Below are 22044 nucleotides of genomic sequence, written 5' to 3'. Positions count from 1 at the left end.
GACACAGGCTGCATCCATTAAGCAGTAAAGTCCTCATTGTCAAAGCGTACATTATACTGATTCGGCAATCTCATTCATGTGAGAGCCAGCATGGTGTAGTGGTTAAGAGCGGTGGACTCTGATCTGAAGAACCGGGTTTGAGTCCCCACTCCTCCACATGAGCGGCAGAGGCTAATCTGGTGAACTGGATTTGTTTCCCCACTCCTACGCATGAAGCCAGCTGGGTGACCTTGGACTAGTCACAGCTCTCTTAGCCCCACCTATGTCACAGGGTGTCTGTTGTGGGGAGGGGAAGGGAAGGTGATTGTAAGCCGGTTTGATTCTTCCTTAAGTGGTAGAGAAAGACGGCATATAAAAACCATCTCTTCTTCTCCTCCTCTTTCCAAAAGCACTTCCTTCAAAATTCGCAAAATGCAGTCAAAAAAGCCAGATTGAGGAACTGGGCAGGTCCATATCCCTGCTCCGGGTCCATTTGCAATATTTTTATTTATTTATAATATTTTTTAAATTATTTTCTATAACACCTTATATAGACATTTCAACAACTAACAGAAATCATCAATAAGAAAAGCTAAAAAACATTACATTGTTGAGACCATCTCTCGGATACCAAGTAAAATTCAAGGGGAAAAAAAACTTCCCCTTCATCTTCCTCCATCTGGTTATAAAACCATTTGCTCTTTTGTATTAAGAATTCTAATCCTAACTTTTATTTTATGTCTTTAAAAATAATTCTTTTTGTTCAATATCAATTAGGGATGTCATATAGAGGATGGTGCTGAGTTGTTTTCTGTTGCCCCAGATGGTCGGACCAGAACCAATGGGTTGAAATTAAATCAAAAGAGTTTCTGGCTAAACATTAGGAAGAAGTTTCCATCTCATGATCTGCTTAAGGTCATAGAATCAGCATTGCTGACAGATGGCCATCTAGCCTCGGCTCCAAAACCTCCAGGGAAGGAGAGCTTACCCCCTCCCGAGGAAGCCTCCACTGAGGAACCGCTCTAACTGTTAGAAACTTCTTCCTAATGTTTAGCCAGAAACTCTTTTGATTTAATTTCAACCCATTGGTTCTGGTCCGACCATCTGGGGCAACAGAAAACAACTCAGCACCATCCTCTATATGACATCCCTTCAAGTACTTGAAGGTATCCCCTCTCAGTCTTCTCCTCTTCAGGCTAAACATAACCAGCTCCTTCAACCTTTCCTCATAGGACTTGGTCTCCAGACCCCAGACCCCCTTGTTGCCCTTCTCTGGACACGTTCCAGCTTGTCTACATCCTTCTTAAATTGTGGTGCCCAAAACTGAATACAATACTCTAGGTGAGGTCTAACCAGAGCAGAGTGCAGCGACATCTGGACACTTGCAGATCACACTAGAAAATCAAAAGGGTCTCCAGTTCCCATAGGAACATGGCTGCTAGCTCCCTTGCTGTGTATGTTTCCATCTTCTGATGCAAGGAGGCTAATGAAGGACAGGGCCTTTTCTAGGGTGGCCCCTGATGCCTAGCAAATTTATTGAACACAGGTGAAAATGCTTGTATGCTTTCAGGCATGTAAAATTGTTGTTAATATCATTTTTGTTACATTGGTTTGTGGATGTAGGGATTGTGATGTGTGCAGATTCCCCCCCTCCCTGATCAGTCCTGCATTATAGGCTGACTTAATAAAGTGCAAGATATGTTGATTTTCTTGTCTGTTGTTAATCCGTCTTTGGAGGTCTTTAAGCAGAGGCTAGATGGCCATCTGTCCGGAGTGCTTTGATTGTGGGATCCTGCATGGCGGGGGGAGGGTTGGGGTGACTGGGGGTGTGGGGGGGAGGTAGTTGTTGATTTCCTGCACTGTGCAGGGGGTTGGACTAGATGACCCTGGTGGTCCCTTCCAACTCTATGATTCTATTATTCTTAATGAATTTTTTAAAGTGCTGATTTTATTCTTGCTCTTCACGTAAGCCTTCCAACAGAACAGAGTGTCTGTGAATGGGATGAAAACTGTTGAACTCGGCTTTGCTTAGCTATACGGCGTCTATTCCAAAAATATATCAGACTGTTGCTTTATACTTCTCAATGACAGCAAAGTTGGTTTTTGCCAACATCTGGAAATGGAAGTTTTGACTGCTAAAGGAAGACTGGCTAAAGAAATGTGCAAGTTATTAAAGTTAACTTTATTGCAAATATCGCAAGTTTCAGAGAGGGTTATGAGAATTTGCAATTCTGTGTGATACTGAGAATCGGAAATGGTGGTTAAAATGGTGAAGTCAATATTTTCCTTTGTTAGTATCAAAGTCTGGTTGAACTTTCCTTCTTTGTCAAGTTCTTAGATAATACTGGATAGTTGTTTCTTTGTTATTATACAATTTATAATCCTGATTCATTTATGTAAATACAGTTGATGTTTTTTCTTGTTATGTACTTCTTCTGATAAAATATTTGAAAAAACTGAGTGTTGTTATGAGGGCTGTGACTCTCTAGTCTTCTAAGGTCAAGAGGAGGGACTGTGGCTCAGTGGCAGAGCATCTGCTTGGCATGCAGAAGGTCCCAGGTTCAATCCCTGGCATCTCCAGTTAAAGGGAACAGGCAAGTAGGTGATGTGAAAGACCTCTGCCTGAGACCCTGGAGAGCCCCTGCCGGTCTGAGTAGACAATACTGACTTCGATGGACCCAGGGTCTGATAAGGCAGCTTCATGTGTTCATGTGCTGGGGCTCCATATTAATGGGCAGGGGTTGGTTTCTAGGCTGGCCTACTCTTACGTCTGTTCAGCATTCATCCTGCAGTTCAGCATTTTGAGGGCCAGCCCACAGGAGACATATGCAGATCTGCAAGGTGCTTTACAGTCTTTATTGTGCTTGCACTCACAACAACCCTGTGAGGTAGGCTGGCAAGCATCCCCATTTTACAAGCAACAAAATAAAAGTGGAGAGACAGCCAGAGCACCCAGTCCCACACAATGCTGTGATACAGAGAGTTTCATGAGTGATCCTGTGCTAGGGTTGCCAACCTCCAGGCGGGGCCTCAAGATCTCCTGGAATTACAACTGATCTCCAGACTACAGAGATCAGTACCCATGCAGAAAATGGCCGCTTTGGAAGGTGGACTCTATGGCATTATACCTAGGGTTGCCAACCTCCAGGTACTAGCTGGAGATCTCCTGCTATTACAACTGATCTCCAGCCAATAAAGATCAGTTCACCTGGAGAAAAATGGCCACTCTGGCAATTGGACTCTCTGGCATTGAAGTCCCTCCCCTCCCCAAACTCCACCCTCTTCAGGCTCCGCCCCAAAAACCTCCCGCCGGTGGTGGAGAGGGACCTGGCAACCCTAATTATACTCCCCTGAGGTCCCTCCCCTTCCCAAACCCCACCTTCCCCAGTCTCTACCCCGCCCACAATCTCCAGGAATTTCCCAACCCAGCTGGCAAACCTATCCAGTTCACATGTCTAAATAGGGTTGCCAACTCTGTGTTGGGAAATTCCTGGAGATTTAGTGGTGGAGCCTGAGAAGAGTGGGGTTTGGGGAGCAGAGTTACCTCAGGAGGGATGCAATGCCATAGAGTCCACCCTCCAAAGCAGCCACCGCCTGGAGGTTGGCGACCCTACTTACATCTAAGGTCCTGCACATGATGCTTCCTTATTCGGGAATACCCTTTCCAATACAAACAGGCTTTTTGCCAGCGTGAGCAAGGAAGCTTTGAAGAGCAAAGGAACTTTTCATGTGCATCAGAGCATTTGTGCCAAGAAAAAAGCCAATCTGTTGCTTCATTGGCCTGAAAAATATTGCAAATGGACCTGGAGTATGGATATGAACCACCCCAGTTCCCAGGTCTGTCTGACTGCAGTTTGCAATGTCTGAAGAAAACATGTTTGGAAAGAGGAGATTGCTGAATCAGTTTAACGTATGCTTTGCCACCGAGGACTAGGGTTGCCAGCTCCAGGTTGAGAAATACCTGGAGATTTTGGGGGTGGAGCCTGAGGAAGGCAGGGGTTGGAGAGGGGAGGGACTTCAATGCAATAGAGTCCAATTACCAAAGCGGCCGTTTTCTCCAGGGGAACTGATCTCAATCGGTTGTAATAGCAGGAGATCTACAGCCATCACTGGGAGGTCGGCAGCCCTACCAATAATGTTGCCCCATGACGGAGGCAGCCAACATCTTATTCTCGGGGACAGTCGCTGTGAAACAGGGAGACGCCATTCAGATGATACAGCTCGGCGAGTTTCTCCTCCAGCTGCCCCAGGGTGAGATGTTCCACCACGTCCTTATCGTTGGGGGCAATGATCGCCCAGGACCTCATGTGGTTGTTGTCTATGAAACAGCAGGCTGTGGACCAGACGTGGCTGGGTTTGTTGACCCGCCCGCCGGCTATGTAGTTGTTCCCTGGCACCGCGCCCACCACGGCGAAGGTTTCCTTACACCCTTGGGTGTTGCTCGCCATCGTCTGTTGCTCGTAGTTGTTCCAGGAGCCGCCGTTGAGCTTGATGTATTGCGGCACGATGTTGGTCAAGGTGAAGGTGGACTTCTTGGCGTCCAGGTCAGGCTGGTGACTGTTCGGGTTCAGGTGGCCCCGGTTGTAATCGGCCAGGTTCTTGTAGTCTTGCAGGACGGCCTGACTTTCCCACAGCTCTGCTTCCGTGGCGCGGGATTTTTGCAGGAGGGCCCCTTCCGAAGTCATTTCGGGTGGCAACGATAAATTGACAAGCTTTGGATAACAGGAGAGTCACAAAAAAGGAAGAAATTACAATGGAGGGAAACAGCCGCTAAAAACAGAGATGCTTCTTCGCAAGCAGTGCCTTAAATGGTATTAACGTGACCTGCTGTGGAAGCTTGCTGGGTGATCTTGGGCCAGTCACGCACTGGCCATTTATGCATGGTCAATTTTGAAGCTCGCTCAAAGCTCTTTTTAAAAATGCAACTTTAAAAATGCCTGTTCCCAGTCCTGACGCAAAAGGAGAAATTCCACCCACCCCCCACTCGCCTGCTCCTTCATTTGCTTGCATAGCCATTAGCACGTGTTTTGCATGGTTATTCTCCGCAGCAGCGGAGTAAAGACAAAAGGTCTCGTCAAGTGGGCTCTTTTGTAATGCGAAGCAGGTCTGCGCTGGCTTCGCAGTCACTTCCGGAATGACGGTTCAGCGTGCAAAATTCAAAATAATATGCGGGGCAATTCAGCCTGGAATGCGCCGCTAATTACCATGCAAAAACGGCCACTGTCAGCCTAACCTACCTCACAGGGCTGCTGTGAGGACAGAATGGAGGAGAATGATGCAACTTGCTTTGGGTCCTCATGGGGGAGAAAGGCAGGGTATAAATGAAGTAAACAAATAAGTAAATAAATAAAACAGTTGCATAAGCTGCTCCTTCCCTTTGTATTCACAACAACCTGTGAGGTAGGCTACAGAGAGAGAAAGAGTATAACTGGCCTAAATTCACTCAAACAGTTCATTCAGGCTGAAGGAGAATTTGTTGATCCTTGCTATCACCAATACTCATCCAAATCTCTTTACTACCCTGGCAGTGCAATCCTAAACAGAATTATGTCCTTCTAAGTGCACTGAAGCCAAGGATTTCGCCATGCCTCTTCTGGCGATTACACTTCTGAACTGGGTATTTTAATAGTAGAGATTTTGTTCCCAAACCCAACCTTACTTGCATGAGAGCTAGGATGGCCAACTTCAGGTTGCAAAATTCCAGGCAATTTGGGGGTGGAGTTTGAGGAGGGCAGGGTTTGGGGAAGGGAGAACAGGGACCTCAGTAGGGTACAATGCCAGAGAGTCCACCCTCCAAAGCAGCCATTTTCTCCAGGGGAACTGATCTCTGTAGTCTGGAGATCAGTTGGAATTTCGGAGATTTCCAGCCACCACTCGGAGACTAGCAACCCTAAGTGTAAGCTGCCTGGGGCAGGGATTGTGTCCACTCTACAAAGCCATTCACACAAATAGCCCAGTGCTTTTTCTCCTTCCTAGGAAGGCAAGGCATCTGAACATCAAGAAGACAAAAGTAATGACTACAGGAGAATTACTCAACTTTAAGGCTGTCAATGAGGAAATTGAAACTGTTGAAGACTTTCTATTGCTTGGCTCCATCATCAACCCAAAGGGAGACTGCAGCCAAGAAATCCGAAGGAGATTGAGACTGGGAAGGGCAGCGATGTAAGGATGTGTCATTGGCAACCAAAATCAAGTTAATTCATGCCATCTTATTTCCTATTACTATGTATGGGTGTGAAAGCTGGACAGTGAAGAAAGCTGATAGGAAGAAAGTAGACTCCTTTGAAATGTGTGTTGGAGGAGAGTTACAGATACCCTCGACTGCCAAATCAGTAGGTTCTAGATCAAATCAAGCCTGAACTGATCCCAGAAGCTAAAATGACTAAAACTGAGGCTGTCATACTTTGGTCACATTATGAGAAGACAAGAGTCACTAGAAAAGACAGTCATGCTGGGAAAAGTTGAAGGCAGCGGGAAAAGAGGAAGGCCCAACAAGAGATGGATGGACTCTATAAAGGAAGCCACGGCCCTCAGTTTGCAAGATCTGAGCAAGGCTGTCAAGGATAGGACGTTTTGGAGGACACTGATTAATAGGGTCGCTGTGAGTCGGAAGCAACTTGATGGCACTTAACACTCAAGAAGGAAGGGAAAGGCTAGAGGTTTGCCCTCTCTTCAAGCTGCTTCCACCCATCTTACCTGGGGCTCCACCATCCAATTACTGGGCCTCTTTGCCTTCCCAGGGTTGTAGATGTAGGCTGAGTAGACGGGGATGCGGTGTCCTCTGTCATACATCGTGGCATACCGGTACTGGTTTTTGTAACGTTGGCAGATCTGTGCTGTTTGCGTGGGCTGGAGCCCGATCTTCGGAGGGGTTTCCCTGAAGAAAAACTGGGGGCACGTTTCCTCAAAAGAGGCCACCACCTCGGCGTTGCCCGGCGTGTTGTGCCAGCACACGCAGACGAAGAGCAGAACCAGAAGCATCGTGTACGCTGACGGCTAGAGTTTAGAGAGAAGCAAGAGGCTACAAATTCAACAACATATTGCTTCCGGAGACGGGAGGGCATGTATTTGGGGCAGACAGGTGGACCAAGAGAGGTTATTTTGCTCCTTCTTTTTCCCAAGGGCCAAACTAGACATGACGGCATCCTTGTGGCTGCCACAAGGAAGGTGCCGCCATTTTTAAGTAATTTTTAAAATGCTGTGAGGGCCCCCGTCATGGAGAACTGAACTGTTGTTGTATTGTCATCGCCTGCCCCTTTTTAAGGGCTGAAACAGCCTAGGGTGCGGCCATTTTTGCACTTGATAAGGTGTGTGGGGGGGACAGCACCTCATTCAACCACACAGGGTTGCCAGATCCCTCTTTGCCACTGGTGGGAGGTTTTTGGGGCAGAGCCTGAAGAGGGTAGGTTTTGGGGAGGGGAGGGACTTCAATGCCATAGAGTCCCATTGCCAAAGCAGCCATTTTCTCCAGGTGAACTGATCTCTATTGGCTGGAGATCAGTCGTAATAGCAGGAGATCTCCAGATAGTGCCTGGAGGTTGGCAACCCTAAAACACACTGTGGGCCCTCACAGCAGTTTTATTTGTTAATTTATTTAAGTTATTTATACCCCGCCTTTCTCCACCATGGGGACCCAAATCTGCTGACATCGTTCTCGTCTCCTCTATTTTATCCTTACAACAATTGTGAGGTAGGTTAGGCTGGTAGAGAGTGGCTGGCCCAGGGTCATCCAGAAAGTTTACATAGCATGAATGGGGATCTAAACCTGGATCTCCCAGATACTAGTTCAACGCTCTTAACCGCTATACCACACTGGTTCTCACAATGCCATCTTTAAATGCCATCGTCGTCCTGGTGTCAATTATGATAACCATGTACAAGTACATGAAGGGCTGTCATAGAGAGGAGGGTGCCAAGTTGTTTTCAGTTGCCCGAGAAGGTCAGACCAAAACCAACGGGTTGAAATTAAATCAAAAGAGTTTCCGTCTAGACATTAGGAAGAATTTTCTAACAGTTAGAGCGATTCCTCAGTGGAAGAGGCTTCCTTGGGAGGTGGTGAGCTCTCCTTCCCTGGAGGTTTTTAAGAAGAGGTTAGATGGCCATCTGTCAGCAATACTGATTCCGTGACCTTAGGCATATGATGAGAGGGAAGGCAACTTGGCCATCTTCTGGTCACTGGGTGTGTGTGTGGAGAGGAGGTAGTTGTAAATTTCCTGCATTGTGCAGGGGGTTGGACTAGATGACCCTGGTGGTCCCTTCCAACCCTATGATTCTATGAAGGTAATAAAAAATAGTCTGGTGATATGTTAAAAACTCATTGCTTGAAAGGTCTAGGTTGTGATTGCTGTGGATTCTGATGCTCCTGGACGAGAAAGGTGGAGGAGATCGTAACCATCTGGTGGCTTTTCTCTGTTTGTTGTTTCTCCTCTATGCTTATCTCTCCTCAGGAGCTTAATTTTTCTAAGGGGGGGTTGAGAGGAGGAGGCAGATGTAGAATAATTAGCTGCAAAGCAGAGATAAGATAAGCGCTGATAAATAACTGAAAAGTCACCAGCTGCTCAACTTCTCTTCCGGCAGTCTCTGGGGGAAAAAGACATCTCTTGCCAGTGGCTGCTCTGTGTGTTAAGAGGGAGGGGCTGTGGCTCAGCGGTAGAGCATCTGCTTGGCATGCAGAAGGCCCCAGGTACAATCCCTGGCATCTCCAGCTAAAGGGAACAATAGTGGTGGTGGAAAGTGCCATCAGGTCACAGCTGTCTGATGGCAACCCCATAGGGTTTTCAGGGCAAGAGAAAAGGTAAATTACTTGGGAGGTCTTTGATCGTTGCTGTTACGAGGGCTACATTTGTTAGAATGCTGTAGAGTGGGTTGCTTGCGGGGGTTAAGCTGTCCTTCTGGACAGATAGTTTCAGAGGTTAGCTGTGTTGGGCTGCAGTAGACCAGCCAGATTGGAGTCTAGTAGCACCTTAGAGACCAACAAGGTTTTGGGGGTGTAAGTTTTTGAGAGGAGCCCTGTGGCCCGCCCCCAAATTAGCCTGTTCGTTTGTGTCACATGTTTTTAAATATCATTCGTTCCCGCGCAAGATAATCAGCGACCGCGGAGCTCAATACGTAGCCAAGTTTTGGAGGGCTTTTCTCAAATTGGTGGGGGTGGAGCAGGGACTGTCAAGTGCGTTTCACCCTTAGACCGATGGGCAGACCGAACGGGTAAATGCTGTGTTGGAGCGTTTTTTACGGTGTTATGTCAATTACCATCAAGATGACTGGGTCGACCTCTTGCCTTTTGCGGAGTATGCTTATGCAGAGTATGCTGTGCATCAATCTACAGGATTTATAATAATGCTGTGCATCAATCTACAGGATTCTACGCCGTGTATGGGAGGGAGTTCGGCCCCCTAGGCAGTGTTGACGTCTCAGGGGAGGAGGGGGGTGCCGACATAACCGAGTGGGTCCACGCAATTCAGACCACTTGGCCATGGTTGCAAAAGAATTTGGAACGGGCTAAACGAAAGTACAAGGCTCAAGCAGATAAACATCGTTCGCCTGGTTGGGATTTCAAGGCGGGGGATCTAGTGTACCTGTCCACCAAAAACCTACGCTCTCTGCGCCCGTGCAGGAAACTCAGTGAAAAGTTTGTAGGACCTTTTCCCATATCGAGAATCATCAACAAAGTGACTGTAGAGCTCTCCCTCCCTAAGGCTCTGAGAAAAATACATCCAGTGTTCCATATTAGTCTTTTAAAACAACATGTACCCTCGCCCGAATGGCACCCGGAAGCTCCTCTGGAGGTGCCTAGCAGGGTGGGAGGGGAGGAACAGTTCGAAGTTTCCAAGATCCTCGAATCCCGGGTCCACAGGGGGGGTGCTGCAGTATCTGATCGTTGGAAACATTTCGGTCCTGCTTACGATGAATGGGTGAACCATCACCACGTCTCCGCCCCCCGGTTAGTTCGCCAATTCCATGCGTTGTACCCGGACAGTTCCTCCCCGCCGGACATGGGAGGAGGGGGGCTTTAGAGGGGGCAGAACGTCAGGCACCGGCCTGGTACTCAGCGGTTAGGCCAGGTGGTGCTCCAAGTTCGAATTGTTATTCAACTCTGTTATGTTGTGTCTCGCTCTTCTCTGGGAACAAGGGCTATCTATGGTTTGCCGTAGCAACCAGGAGCCGTCCAGAAAGTTCATTTCAACTTTATATCTACTGCACTCTCATTCTTGCCCTCATTAGTATCCTTGCTATTTCCAAGTTGGTTTCTGTAATTAGCTTTATATTTTCCATTAAATCAACCTTCTAAGGAGAACCTGCCTAGAAGTCGTTTGTGGGATTTGTATGGCGAGCCCAGAGCTGACACCCAGGTTCGAATCCCCTCTCTGCCATGCAAGCTTGCTGAGTGACTTTCGGACAGTCACACATTCTCAGCTTAACCTACCTCACAGGGTTGTTGTGAGGATACAACAGAGGAGAGGAGAATGATGTAAGCCACCTTGGGATCCCATTTGGGGAGAAAGGTGCAGTATAAATGAAGTAACTAAAAGTAAGGAAGTGTGTAAGTAAATATGGAAATTTCTTAGCAATGTAATACATTTTGCAAAATTTGATAGAGCTAATGCAACCAAACTAGTTTATTACAAAGGGTGTTCTGATCCAGAACAAAACAGAAGTCCGGTGGCACCTTAAAGGATAACATTTATTCCAGTGTGAACTTTCATGAGCTGGAATAAATCTTGTTAGTCTTTTCAAATGCCACACGATTCTGTTTTGTTTTGCTGCAACAAATTCACGCAGCTGCCCTCTCTGACGTTGTGATCCTGGCCGAAGATCTTAACCACTTGCCAGATTTATCAGAAGAAAACAGTATCCGGTTGACAGAATCGACTTAAATAATAGCTGTTGTGGGTTCTGCTAAACCAAATCCCACTTTCCTCCACACAACCTTGCACTTCCTAAAAACTCTTTTCTTTGACCCCCCCCCCCATCACCTCTAAGTTTTAGATCAGACGCAAATGAGTTTTTAAAAGAGAAGGAAAGTGTTTTACCTTTTGGAAGGTTTATGCCGGGTTGGTTGATTTTTGCCTTCACGGAGAGCACGAAAGTATAACCTTTTGACTCTGGGGCTGCTTAAATAGTGTTTTCTAAGGGTAGCAGGTTATCGAATGCAATTAACTTCCTCTGCTTACGTGGGAGGAACTGCTATCCAAATTAGAATGTGGCTCTTCAGCTGGGACTTCTCAAGGTCAGATCCTTTTCCTGTAAAAGACCCGTCAGGCTGGTTTATGGGATAAAGATGTATATTTAACGTCTGTTGCCGTCTTTGGTGAGAAACTGCCCAGATGAGCTGGCAGCTGGTACCCAAACACATTTATATCGTAGCGATCGATCCTTTTCAGCCTTCTGTTTTATCTCAACCCTGAACTGCAAATATGACAAACATTGTATATCAATAATCAGCTATAACATAACTTTTCTCAACTAGCACGGTGATCCTGAATAGCTGCAGCGGATGTGGTAGAGACAGCTACACTCTGGCCATTTATGCTTGGTAATTAGCAGTGCGTTCCAGGCTGAAGTGCCCCGCATATATTTTTGATATCTTAACACTGAACCGTCATTCCAGAAGTCACTGCAAAGCCGGCACATACCTGCTTCGCACTTCTTAAGAGCCCCTTTACGCAACCTTTTGTATTTACTCCGCTCCCGCCTCGAAGCATTTACTGAAGGAACCATGAAAAAACACAGCCGCGGCTTAGCTATGCAAACAACCATTGCTAATGGCTATGCAAACAAAGGAACGAAGAAGCAGGCGAGTGGGGGATGGAATTCGCTTGACTTTCTCCTCTTGCATCGGGACCATGAATAGTCATTTTAAAGGGCGGATTTAAAAAAGCAGATTTGAGCGAGCATCAAAATTGACTCTGCATAAATGGCCTCTGTCTCTCTGTGTATCTGTTACTTTCTATCATACCCTTCCTCCAAGGAGCTAGGGTTCTCCGTTACCTGTTTTATCCTCACAACAGCCCTGTTAGGTAAGTTAGACCGAGAGCATGTGACTGGCCCAAGGTCGCCCAGCAAGCTTCGCGGCACAGTGGGGATTTGAACCCGGGTCTCCCTCAGACCTGGATGGTCTGATCTCAGACACTAAGTAGGGTCAGCCCTGGGTACTAATTGGATGGGAATGCCTGGGTTGTTGTGCAGAGGAAGGCAATGACAAACTTACCTGTTAATCTCTTGCCTTCAAAACCCTCCACAAGGTTGCCATAAATTGGCTGGGACTTGAAGTCACTGCACACGCTCCCTGAGAACCTAGTCTCACCAACTCAATATGAACACATGAAGCTGCCATATATTGAATCCGACCCTTGGTCCATCAAAGTCAGTATTGTCTACTCAGACCGGCAGCGGCTCTCCAGGGTCTCAGGCAGGGGTCTTTCCCATCACCTACTTGCCCAGTCCCTTTAACTGGAGATGCCGGGGATTGAACCTGGGACCTTCTGCATGCCAGGCAGATGCTCTTCCACTGCGCCACAGCCCCTCCCCATCACCTGTAGGTTTTTTTAGACGGCAGTCTTAAGTAAAGACATTTTCAGGGGAGAACCGGTAGGCAGGGACACGATTTTTACAACTGTATATCGATATAATGATATTCTGTGTGTGCGTGTGTGTTAAGCGCCATCAAGTCGCTTCTGACCTATGGTGACCCTATGAATCAGTGACCTCCAAAACATCCCATCGTTAACAGCCTTGCTCAGGTCTTGCAGACTAAGGACCGTGGCTTTTTTCATTTTGGATTGTCTCATCATAGGGTTTTTGAGGGAAGATTTTGTCTGAAGTGATTTACCATTGCCTTCTTCTGCGCAGTACTAACCGATATTCTGGAGCTTTTTTTTTTTTAATTGCAAAAGACCCCCAAAATTGCAAAAGGGAGGGGGGACAGGGACATTTTCTGAAGACCATATTTTCCAGCATAAATATTAAGAATGGCATAAATGGTTAAGAGTGGCGGACTTGGATCTGGAGAACTGGGTTTGATTCCCCACTCCTCCACATGAAGCCTGCTTGGGCCAGTCACAGTTCTCTCCGAACTCTGTCAGCCGCACCTACCTCACAAGGTATCTGTTGTAGGGAGAGGAAGAGAAGGCAATTGTAAACCAGTTTGAGACTCCTTAAAAACAGAGAAACTACTCCTCCTCCTCCTCCTCCTTCTTCTTTCAACCATGCCTTGGCTAGGGCATTCATATCAACAGTAAGGCAAGGTACTGGGGTGTAGTGGTTAGAATACTGGACTAGGATCTGGGAAACCCAGGTTCGAATCCCCACTCTGTCACAGAACTACCTTCTACTCATAGTCCATCAGAGGCAGTATGGCAGCAGCTCTCCGTGGTCTCAGGCGGTCTCATGTCACCTGCTACCTCCTCCTTTTAAGTGGAGAGATTGAAGCTGGGACCTTCTGCATGCCAAGTAATGCTCTACCACTGAGCCATGGCCCCTTCCCAGGATCACTACCGAGCATGTTTGAGTCACAAGGGTTTTCTCGTTCAGCTTGCCGTACGCAAAGCCAGCAATTCCTGCTTATAGACAAGGAACGATAATGTTTCTGAGTCAACTGTAAACTCACTGGGAAAGGATCACTGCTGACTTTGCTGGGCACAGTCAAATGTGCTTACACGAAGCTGATGGCTTGGTTTCCCTTTCCCACGTCCAAGGAACTGAGGAATTCCCCAAGGCTCTGTACAGGGGACGAAGCATTAAACACAAGCTAATTTGTGTATTGCTACCCACACATACTCTGCTTGGGTGAGTAAAAAAGAATTGGCCCACTTCCGGCTTCCCCAGATTTAGAGCATCATGTGTCACGTGCCTGAGTGTATAACTGTTTCCTCTTTTTTGGTGTCCGCAATCACAGTGGTCACAGGTAACGACCGGGAAGGTGGGGGAGTAACAACTTCAAGTATGACTCATTCCACACACTGCAGAATGTACATTTGGAAAGCTTTGGAAGCTGGTAGGATAAAGTCAACCCCACCTAACACTGCAATCCTAAAAACACTTTCCTGGGGACATAAGAAGAGCCCTGCTGAATCAGGCCAGTGGTCCATTTAGTTCAGTATCCTAAGAACGTAAGAAGAGCCCTGCTGGATCAGACCAGTGGTCCACCTAGTCTAGCATCCTAAGAACATAAGAAGAGTCCTGCTGGATCAGACCAGTGGTCCATCTAGTCCAGCATCCTAAGAACATCAGAAGAGCCCTGCTGGGTCAGACCAGTGGTCCATCTAGTCCAGCATCCTAAGAACATAAGAAGAGCCCTGCTGGATCAGGCCAGAGGTCCATCTAGTCCAGCATCCTAAGAACATCAGAAGAGCCCTGCTGGGTCAGACCAGTGGTCCATCCAGTCCAGCATCCTAAGAACATCAGAAGAGCCCTGCTGGGTCAGACCAGTGGTCCATCTAGTCCAGCATCAGACACAGTGGCCAAACAGTTGCCCTGGAGGGCCACACAAGCAGGGCACAGAACACAAGGCCTTCCCCTGCTTCTGCCCAAAGCACAGGGATTCAGACATTCGCTACCGAATGTCATCATGGCTAGAAGCCATTGATGCACCCCTCCTCCGTGAGTCTGTCTAACCCCCTTTTAAAGCTCACGTCCATCGCTACCTCCACTGGCAGTGAGTTCCACAGTTTAATTGCTGAGTAAAACAGTTAGATTGGAGTCCAGAAGCACCTTAGAGACCAAAAAGAGTTGGTCATAGAAGAACATAAGAACATAAGAAAGGCCCTGCTGGATCAGACCAAGGCCCATCAAGTCCAGCAGTCTGTTCACACAGTGGCCAACCAGGTGCCTCTAGGAAGCCACAAACAAGACAACTGCAGCAGCACCATCCTGCCTGTGTTCCACAGCACCTAATATAATAGGCATGTTCCTCTGATACTAGAGAGAATAGGTATGCAGCATGACCAGTATCCATTCTAACTATCAGCCATGAATACCCCTCTCCTCCATGAATATGACCACTCCCCTCTTAAAGCCCTCCAAGTTGGGAGCCATCACCACATCCTGGGGCAGGGAGTTCCACAATTTAACTATGCCTTGTGTGAAAAAATACTTCCTTTTATCTGTTTTGAATCTCTCGCCCTCCAGCTTTAGCAGATGACCCCGTGTTCTAGTATTATGGGAGAGGGAGAAAAACATCTCCCTGTCCACTCTCTCCAAACCATGCATAGTTTTATAGACCTCTATCATGTCTCCCCTTAGCCGCCTTCTTTCCAAGCTAAACAGCCCTAAGCGTCCTAACCGTTCCCCATAGGACAGTTTCTCTAGTCCCCTAATCATTTTGGTTGCTCTTTTCTGCACCTTCTCAAGCTCTGTAATATCCTTTTTTAGGTGTGGTGACCAGAACTGTATACAGTATTCCAAGGGTGGTCTCACCATAGATTTGTACAAGGGCAGTATGATATCAGCAGTTTATTCTGTATTCCTCATCTAATTATGGCCAGCATGGAATTTGCCTTTTTTACAGCAGCCGCACACTGGGTTGACATCTTCATTGAGCTATCCACTACCACCCCAAGATCCCTTTCTGGTCTGTCGCTGCCAGCACAGATCCCATCAGTGTATATGTGAAGTTGGGATTTTTTGCCCCAATATGCATCACTTTACACTTAATCACACTGAATTTCATTTGCCATTTTAATGCCCATTCTTCCATTATGTAGAGATCCTTTCGGAGCTCTTCACAGTCCGATTTTGTTTTAACCACCCTAAATAATTTGGTGTCATCTGCAAACTTGGCTACTACACTGAAGAAGAGTTGGTTTTTATACCCTGCTTTTCTCTACCTTTTAAGGAGCCTCAAAGCGGCTCACAGTTGCCTTCCCTTCCTCTCTCCACAACAGACACCTTGTGAGGTAGGTGGGGCTGAGAGAGTTCGGAGAGAACTGTGACTGGCCCAAGGTCACCCGGCAGACTTCATGTGGAGGAGTGGAGAATCAAACCCAGTTCTCCATATTAGAATCCACTGCTCCGAACCACCACAACCACTACACCACACTGGACATTACAATATTGGTTGTTTTCCAGGGCTTTTGATGGACTTTGAAAGAAAGGCATCTTTTAAAGGTGGGGGGGGGAGAGATTTTGGATTTGCTTTGGATTTTTTGTTTGTAATTGCAAATGTTTTAAACTATTACAGCAAGAAACCTTGAACCATGAGGAAATGCAGGATACACTTTTAAATAAATAAATATTTTTGGACCCCTTTTTGACTGCTGCTGCACATCCATTCATGCCATCTCTCCATCTTCCTTAACTAATCCTTTTATCCCTTTGTCATCCAAAGGCCCAGCCACCTTCCTAGTCCATTTCCCCTCTCCCAATATTTGAAGAAGTACTTATTGGTAGTCTTCATGTGCTTTTTCCCCCCAGATTTTTTTTTAATTAATACTCTGTAGTATATACATAGGCACAGGCACTATATTTTTACAAGAAATATTTCTCAAATTCTTTGCAATTGTGACACATCATATCCTTTCTTTTTGTCAGTTTGTCAGGAGAAAGATTTTCTTAAATTTCAGAATCCACTTGTCAACTGTAGGATTTAGGTCTGATTTCCCAAAATCTTGCAAATACTAGTCTAGCAGCTGTCAATAGATGTGCAATTAAACGGCCACGTAGCTTAGGAGCATAACCTTGGCAGAAAAGAGAACATCTATATCAAAGCCTTTTTTTAGATCAGCTGTTATGGAGGACCAATAGGTTAGTCTTAAATATTTTTACCCATCTGTTCCTCAAATTCTCTTTTTGCTTGCCTTATTGGCAACCTGTGTTTGTTTTCCACAACCTGTGCTCCGTTCTGCTGACCGTGATTGGGGAAACATTTAACTTTTTTTGCTTTTTATGGATTCCTTGACATTAGTCATTAATCACAAGGGCATCCTTTTAGACTTGGTAGTACCTTTCCTGACTGGAGGCATGCATTCTAACCGGGACTCAGTTAATGTAGTTTTAAATAGCTTCCAGGCATCCTGGAGCGATTTAGCTCTCTTCATTTTCCCTTTTAATTTCCTTCTGACTAGTTCCTTCATTTTAGCAAAGTTCCCTCTTCTGAAATCAAAAGCGATTGTTTTGGGCCTTGGGGACAACTTTCCATTAACATGAATGCTGAACTTGATAGCATGGTAGTCACTGTTCCCAGTCTCGCATAAGGGAGACTGAGGGAGGATGTGGGGGGCATCTGTCAACGCCGACAGGACGTTGTTTCCAGGAAAAGCCGGAAGAGGTGTCATGCCTCTCTAGGAACTGCCAGAAACTCTATGGTAAAAACATAGAGTTTCCGATTCCAATCCTAGAGAGAATTGGTGGCTTTTTTTTTCTTTTCATTTTCCTACTATTGCTCTGAGCAGCAGTGGGAAATGGGAGCTAGGTATCTCCCACTGCTGGTGGAGACTCAGCAACCTTGATCTTGAGCCCCACTAAGAATCCGGTCCCAGAGTTGCGATCCCTCTGGTTGGCTCTGTGACCAACTGCTCCAACGCACAGTCATTTCTGATGTCTAAAAAGCCTGTTTCCGTGGCATAACTCAAGCACTTATTTTTCCTGTTGGTGTGAGGCTGAAGTCACCTGGTATTACAACATCCTCCCCTTTGGTCCCCTCCCCTATGTCCCTCTCCATCTCAACATCTGCCTCCTGCTTTTGATCGGGGTGGGGTGTGTGTGACAGTACACTCCCACTTTTAAGTAACCCTTAGGACCTGGTATCTCCACCCATAGTGATCCCATGGGGGATTTTCTTCACCTATTGTTTTCTTGCTTTGTCGACTCTGTGCTGTCTTTGTAGGGTTGCCAACCTCCACTGTACTAGCTGAAGATCTCCTGCTATTACAACTGATCTCCAGCTGATAGAGATCCGTTCACCTGGAGAAAATGGCTGCTTTGGCAATTGGACTCTAGGGCATTGAAGTCCCTCCCCTCCCCAAACCCCTCTCTTCTCAGGCTCTGCCCCAAAAACCTTCCACCGGTGGCAAAGAGGAACCTGGCAACCCTATGTCTTTGATATATACACACCACCTCTGCCCCTAATGCACCCTTCCCTGCCATGTCTACAGAATGTCCAGGGTTGTGATTTGCTGGCAGGTCACCCTAAGAATTTATATCCAAGGGATAACAGCACCCCATTGATTTCCCCCATTCTACCAGCTTTCTGAAATGCCCATATGTGCATTGTCATTTGGCACCAAGCATTTCAGCCGCCCAACCTGGGCTTGAAGACTTCTAGCACTACACATACGGGCACCTGGACCTTGTTTCTCTCCCTAAGAATCCCTGCCTCCCTCAGTCCTCAGGTTTCCTCACATGTTCCTCCATTCCTGGCCTACTCTCATTATTCAGTTCTAGCCCTCTCCCACCAATATTTCCCCAGGAACGAGAGGGCTGTGGCTCAGTGGTAGAGCACCTGCTTGGCATGCGGAAGGTCCCAGGTTCAATCCCTGGCATCTCCAGTTACAGGGACCAGGCAAGTAGGTGATGAGAAAGACCTCTGCCTGAGACCCTGGAGAGCCGCTGCCGGTCTGAGCAGACAATACTGACTTTGATGGACTCATTCAGTATGAGGCAGCTTCATGTGTTCATGTGTTCACTTCAACCCTTTGGGGTGAGTCATTCCAAGCTGGAAGCTCCTCGGCTCCTCTGGACTTTCCCCCGGAAGTTGGCTTCAAAACTGCTCAGGCACCTTTTTGAGATTAAGTGCCAGCAATCTGTTTGCTTTTCGGTTCAAATGACGCCCGTCTCTTTTGTACAGATTCAGTCCCAGAAAGTTCCCCCGTGCCAAACAAATCACAACCCTTCCTCCTGGCATTTTTTTCTCGTCCGCACATTGAGACCCTTAATCTGTATCTGTCTAGCTAGGCCTGCAACATAGAACCGGTAGCCGTTCTGAGAACACCGTCTTGGAGATCCTGCTCTTTAGCCAGGATGTCCAACCTCCAGGTGGCACCTAGAGATCTCCCACTATTACAGTTGATCTCCACACAACCAAGATCAGTTCCCCTAGACCAGGGGTCAGCAAAATCATTAATCAAAAGAGCCAAATATCAACAGTACAACGATTGAGATTTCTTTTGAGAGCCACATTTCTTAAACTTAAACTATATAGCTAGGTACACTGTTTATTAACTTAATAAACTTTAATTAAAGTTTTAAGTCTTAATTAAACTATAGGTACACTGAATAAAACTTGATATCATACTTAATAGTGATCTTATTTATTGATAAAAATTTAATTGTAAGTCCCTGCCATTTCCCCCTCCCTGTCCGGAGTCCTCATCTGGAGGCTTGGTCTACCGCCATAAAAGCCTATTGGTAGACCTGGCCTCCGGCTGAGTCCCATTGGGTCTACCCATTGGCTTTCTTGGCAGTAGACCTGGCCTCCAGAGGCCCATAGAAGCCAATTGGTAGACCTGGCCTCTGAAGGGGGACTTTTTCCCCCTCCTCGGAGTCCAGGTCTACCGCCAAGAAAGCCAGTGGGTAGACATGGCCTCCCAATGGGACTCAGCCGGAGGCCAGGTCTACCAAAGGAAGCCCGCCCCACCCAACAGCTGATAGGCGGGGGGGGCAGGAACCACTGAGCCGCCCGCCCAGCAATCGCGCGGCTAGAGGGGAGGGGAGGCTTTAGCCTCCCAACCATTGAGGGCAAGGGAAAGGGAGATTCTCTCTCAGGCGCGCCGGCTCCGCAGCCCAGCTGCCGGCAAAAGCGGGCACAAGAGCAGGGGCTCTGAACCAAGTTTGGAGAGCTGCACTCAACGGGCCAAAGAGCCGCATGCGGCTCTGGAGCCGCAGTTTTGAGACCCCTGCCCTAGACAAAATGGAGGATGGACTCTATATAGGGTTGCCAACCCCCAGGTACTAGCTGGAGCTCTCCCGCTATTACAACAGATCTCCAGCTGACAGAGTTCCGATCACCTGGAGAAAATGGCCGCTTTGGCCATTGGACTCTATGGCATTGAAGCCCCTCCCCTCCCCAAACCCCGCCCTCCTCAGGCTCTGCCCCAAAAACCTCCCACCGGTGGCAAAGAGAGACATGGCAAGCCTAACTCTATTGCATTATACCCTGCTGAGGTCCCTCCTCTCCCCAGATTCCTCCCTCCCCAGGATACACCCCCAAAATCTCCAGGCATTTCCAACCCAGAACTGGCAACCCTACCTTTAGCCTTCAGCCTAGTAACCTAGTTTTTTCCTCCAGGACCACATGACTACATTTCCCAATGTCATTCGTGACAATGTGCACCATGACTCCTATCTCCTCCCCCACGCTAGCTGTGGGCAGCCCCCTTGAGTACAGAACAGACCTGCTTAGGGTCACTCTCGGAAGATGCAATACTATGAACACACTTACTTGAGAGTAAGCCCCACCTTCCATTGTCAGCAGTGTTTACTTTTGAGTATCACAGAATCATAGAATCCAGTGAGGGGGAATTCCCTCCCTTTCCTAATTTCCAGCCGGTGCCTTTCTGCCTGTAGTTTAAACCCACTGATGCGACTCCTATCCTCTGCTGCCAACAGGAACAAATACTGAACATAAGAACATAAGAAAGGCCCTGCTGGATCAGACCAAGGCCCATCAAGTCCAAAGTCTGTTCACCCAGTGGCCAACCAGATGCCTCCAGGAAGCCCACAAGGAAGACGACTGCAGCAGCATCAGCCTGCCTGTGTTCCACGGCACCTAATATAATTATATATGATACAATTACAATAAGAGCATAAGAAAGGCCCTGCTGGATCAGACCAAGGCCCATCAAGTCCAGCCGTCTGTTCACACAGTGGCCAACCGGGTGCCTCTAGGAAGCCCACAAGCAAGACGACTGCAGCAGCATTGTCCTGCTGGCCTGTGCTCCACAGCACCGAATATATTCAGCATGCACTTCAAGAGAGCAATCATGTCCCCTCTCAACTTCCTCTTCCCCAGACTAAACATTCCCAAGTCCCTCAGCCTTTTCTTTTAGGGCTTGGTCTCCAGGACAGGTACAGGATTGCATTGTTAGGGAATGTTCCTTCAGGAAGCTTAAGCTGTCTTAGAGCAGGGGTGTCGAACTCGTTTGTTACGAGGGCCGGATAGGACATAAATGTCACTTCGTCAGCTCGGGCCGGGCCATGTCTACTATAAAATCTAATGCCAGTTATCGAAGGTACAAACTTTACAGAAGATGCAGGCAAAGCAAATTAATATCATTTTTATTTTATTTTTACTTAAAATACAAACATGCTTAACACAATAACACTCTTACAGTATTTTATTTTATTTAACAGTCTTTGATCATTGACACCTTGGGACTGGGGGTGGGTGGCTGCCTTGGCTGGCTCGCGAGCCGGATAAGAGCTGTCAAGGGGCCGGATCCGGCCACCAGGCCTTATGTTTGACACCCTTGGTCTTAGAATGGTTGTGAATTCCTGATGAGTGTTTGTGCTGCAAGCTTCTGAGCTCCTAAGAACTCTGAGTATCTGACAAAGAGACCTTTGACTCTCAAAAGCTTATACCCCCAAAATCTTGTTGGTCTCTAAGGTGCTATGGGACTCAAATCTAGCTCTTCATCAGGGTGACTATTAAGGGGGGGGTGAAAGGAAGATAGGAAGAGAGAAAGACCCATTTTATGAGCACTACATACTGCTATGGGACTCTAATCTAGTTCTTCATCAGGGTGGATATTAAGGGGGGGTGAAAGGAAGATAGGAAGAAAGCCCCATTTTATGAGCACTACACGTACTGCAGACTTTAGACTCTTCCATCATGCTATGAAGAAGAAGAAAAAGTTGGTTTTTATATGCCGACTTTCTCTACCACTTAAGGAAGTCAAACCGGCTTACAATCACCTTCCCTCCCCCTCCCCACAGCAGACACCCTGTAAGGTATGTGGGGCTGAGAGAGCTGTGACTAGCCCAAGGTCACCCAGCTGGCTTCATGTGGAGGAGTGGGGAAACAAATCCAGTTCACCAGATTAGCCTCCGCCGCTCATGTGGAGGAGTGGGGAATCAAACCCGGTTCTCCAGATCAGAGTCCACTGCTCTTAACCACTACCCCACGCTGGCTCT

The 22044-nt window shown here is 47.2% G+C and overlaps 1 protein-coding gene across 1 annotated transcript in view; it reads right to left on the bottom strand.

The window, feature by feature from the left end:
- Nucleotides 1-4145: 4145 nt before the first annotated feature.
- Nucleotides 4146-22044, bottom strand: part of LOC130474929 (uncharacterized) — a 38939-nt gene continuing 21040 nt past the window's right edge. The window contains exons 2-3 of the mRNA XM_056846621.1: nucleotides 6676-6975; nucleotides 4146-4691 (exon numbers count right to left, since the gene is read on the bottom strand). Coding sequence (XP_056702599.1) covers nucleotides 4146-4691; nucleotides 6676-6975 — 846 coding nt within the window. The remainder of the gene's footprint in view (nucleotides 4692-6675; nucleotides 6976-22044) is intronic.

This window comes from Euleptes europaea, chromosome 3 (assembly GCF_029931775.1).
Source record: "Euleptes europaea isolate rEulEur1 chromosome 3, rEulEur1.hap1, whole genome shotgun sequence".
In the NCBI taxonomy this organism is placed as follows: Eukaryota; Metazoa; Chordata; class Lepidosauria; order Squamata; family Sphaerodactylidae; genus Euleptes; species Euleptes europaea.
Note: the sequence above shows the minus strand (reverse complement) of the source record. Positions and strands in the feature narration are given on the sequence as shown.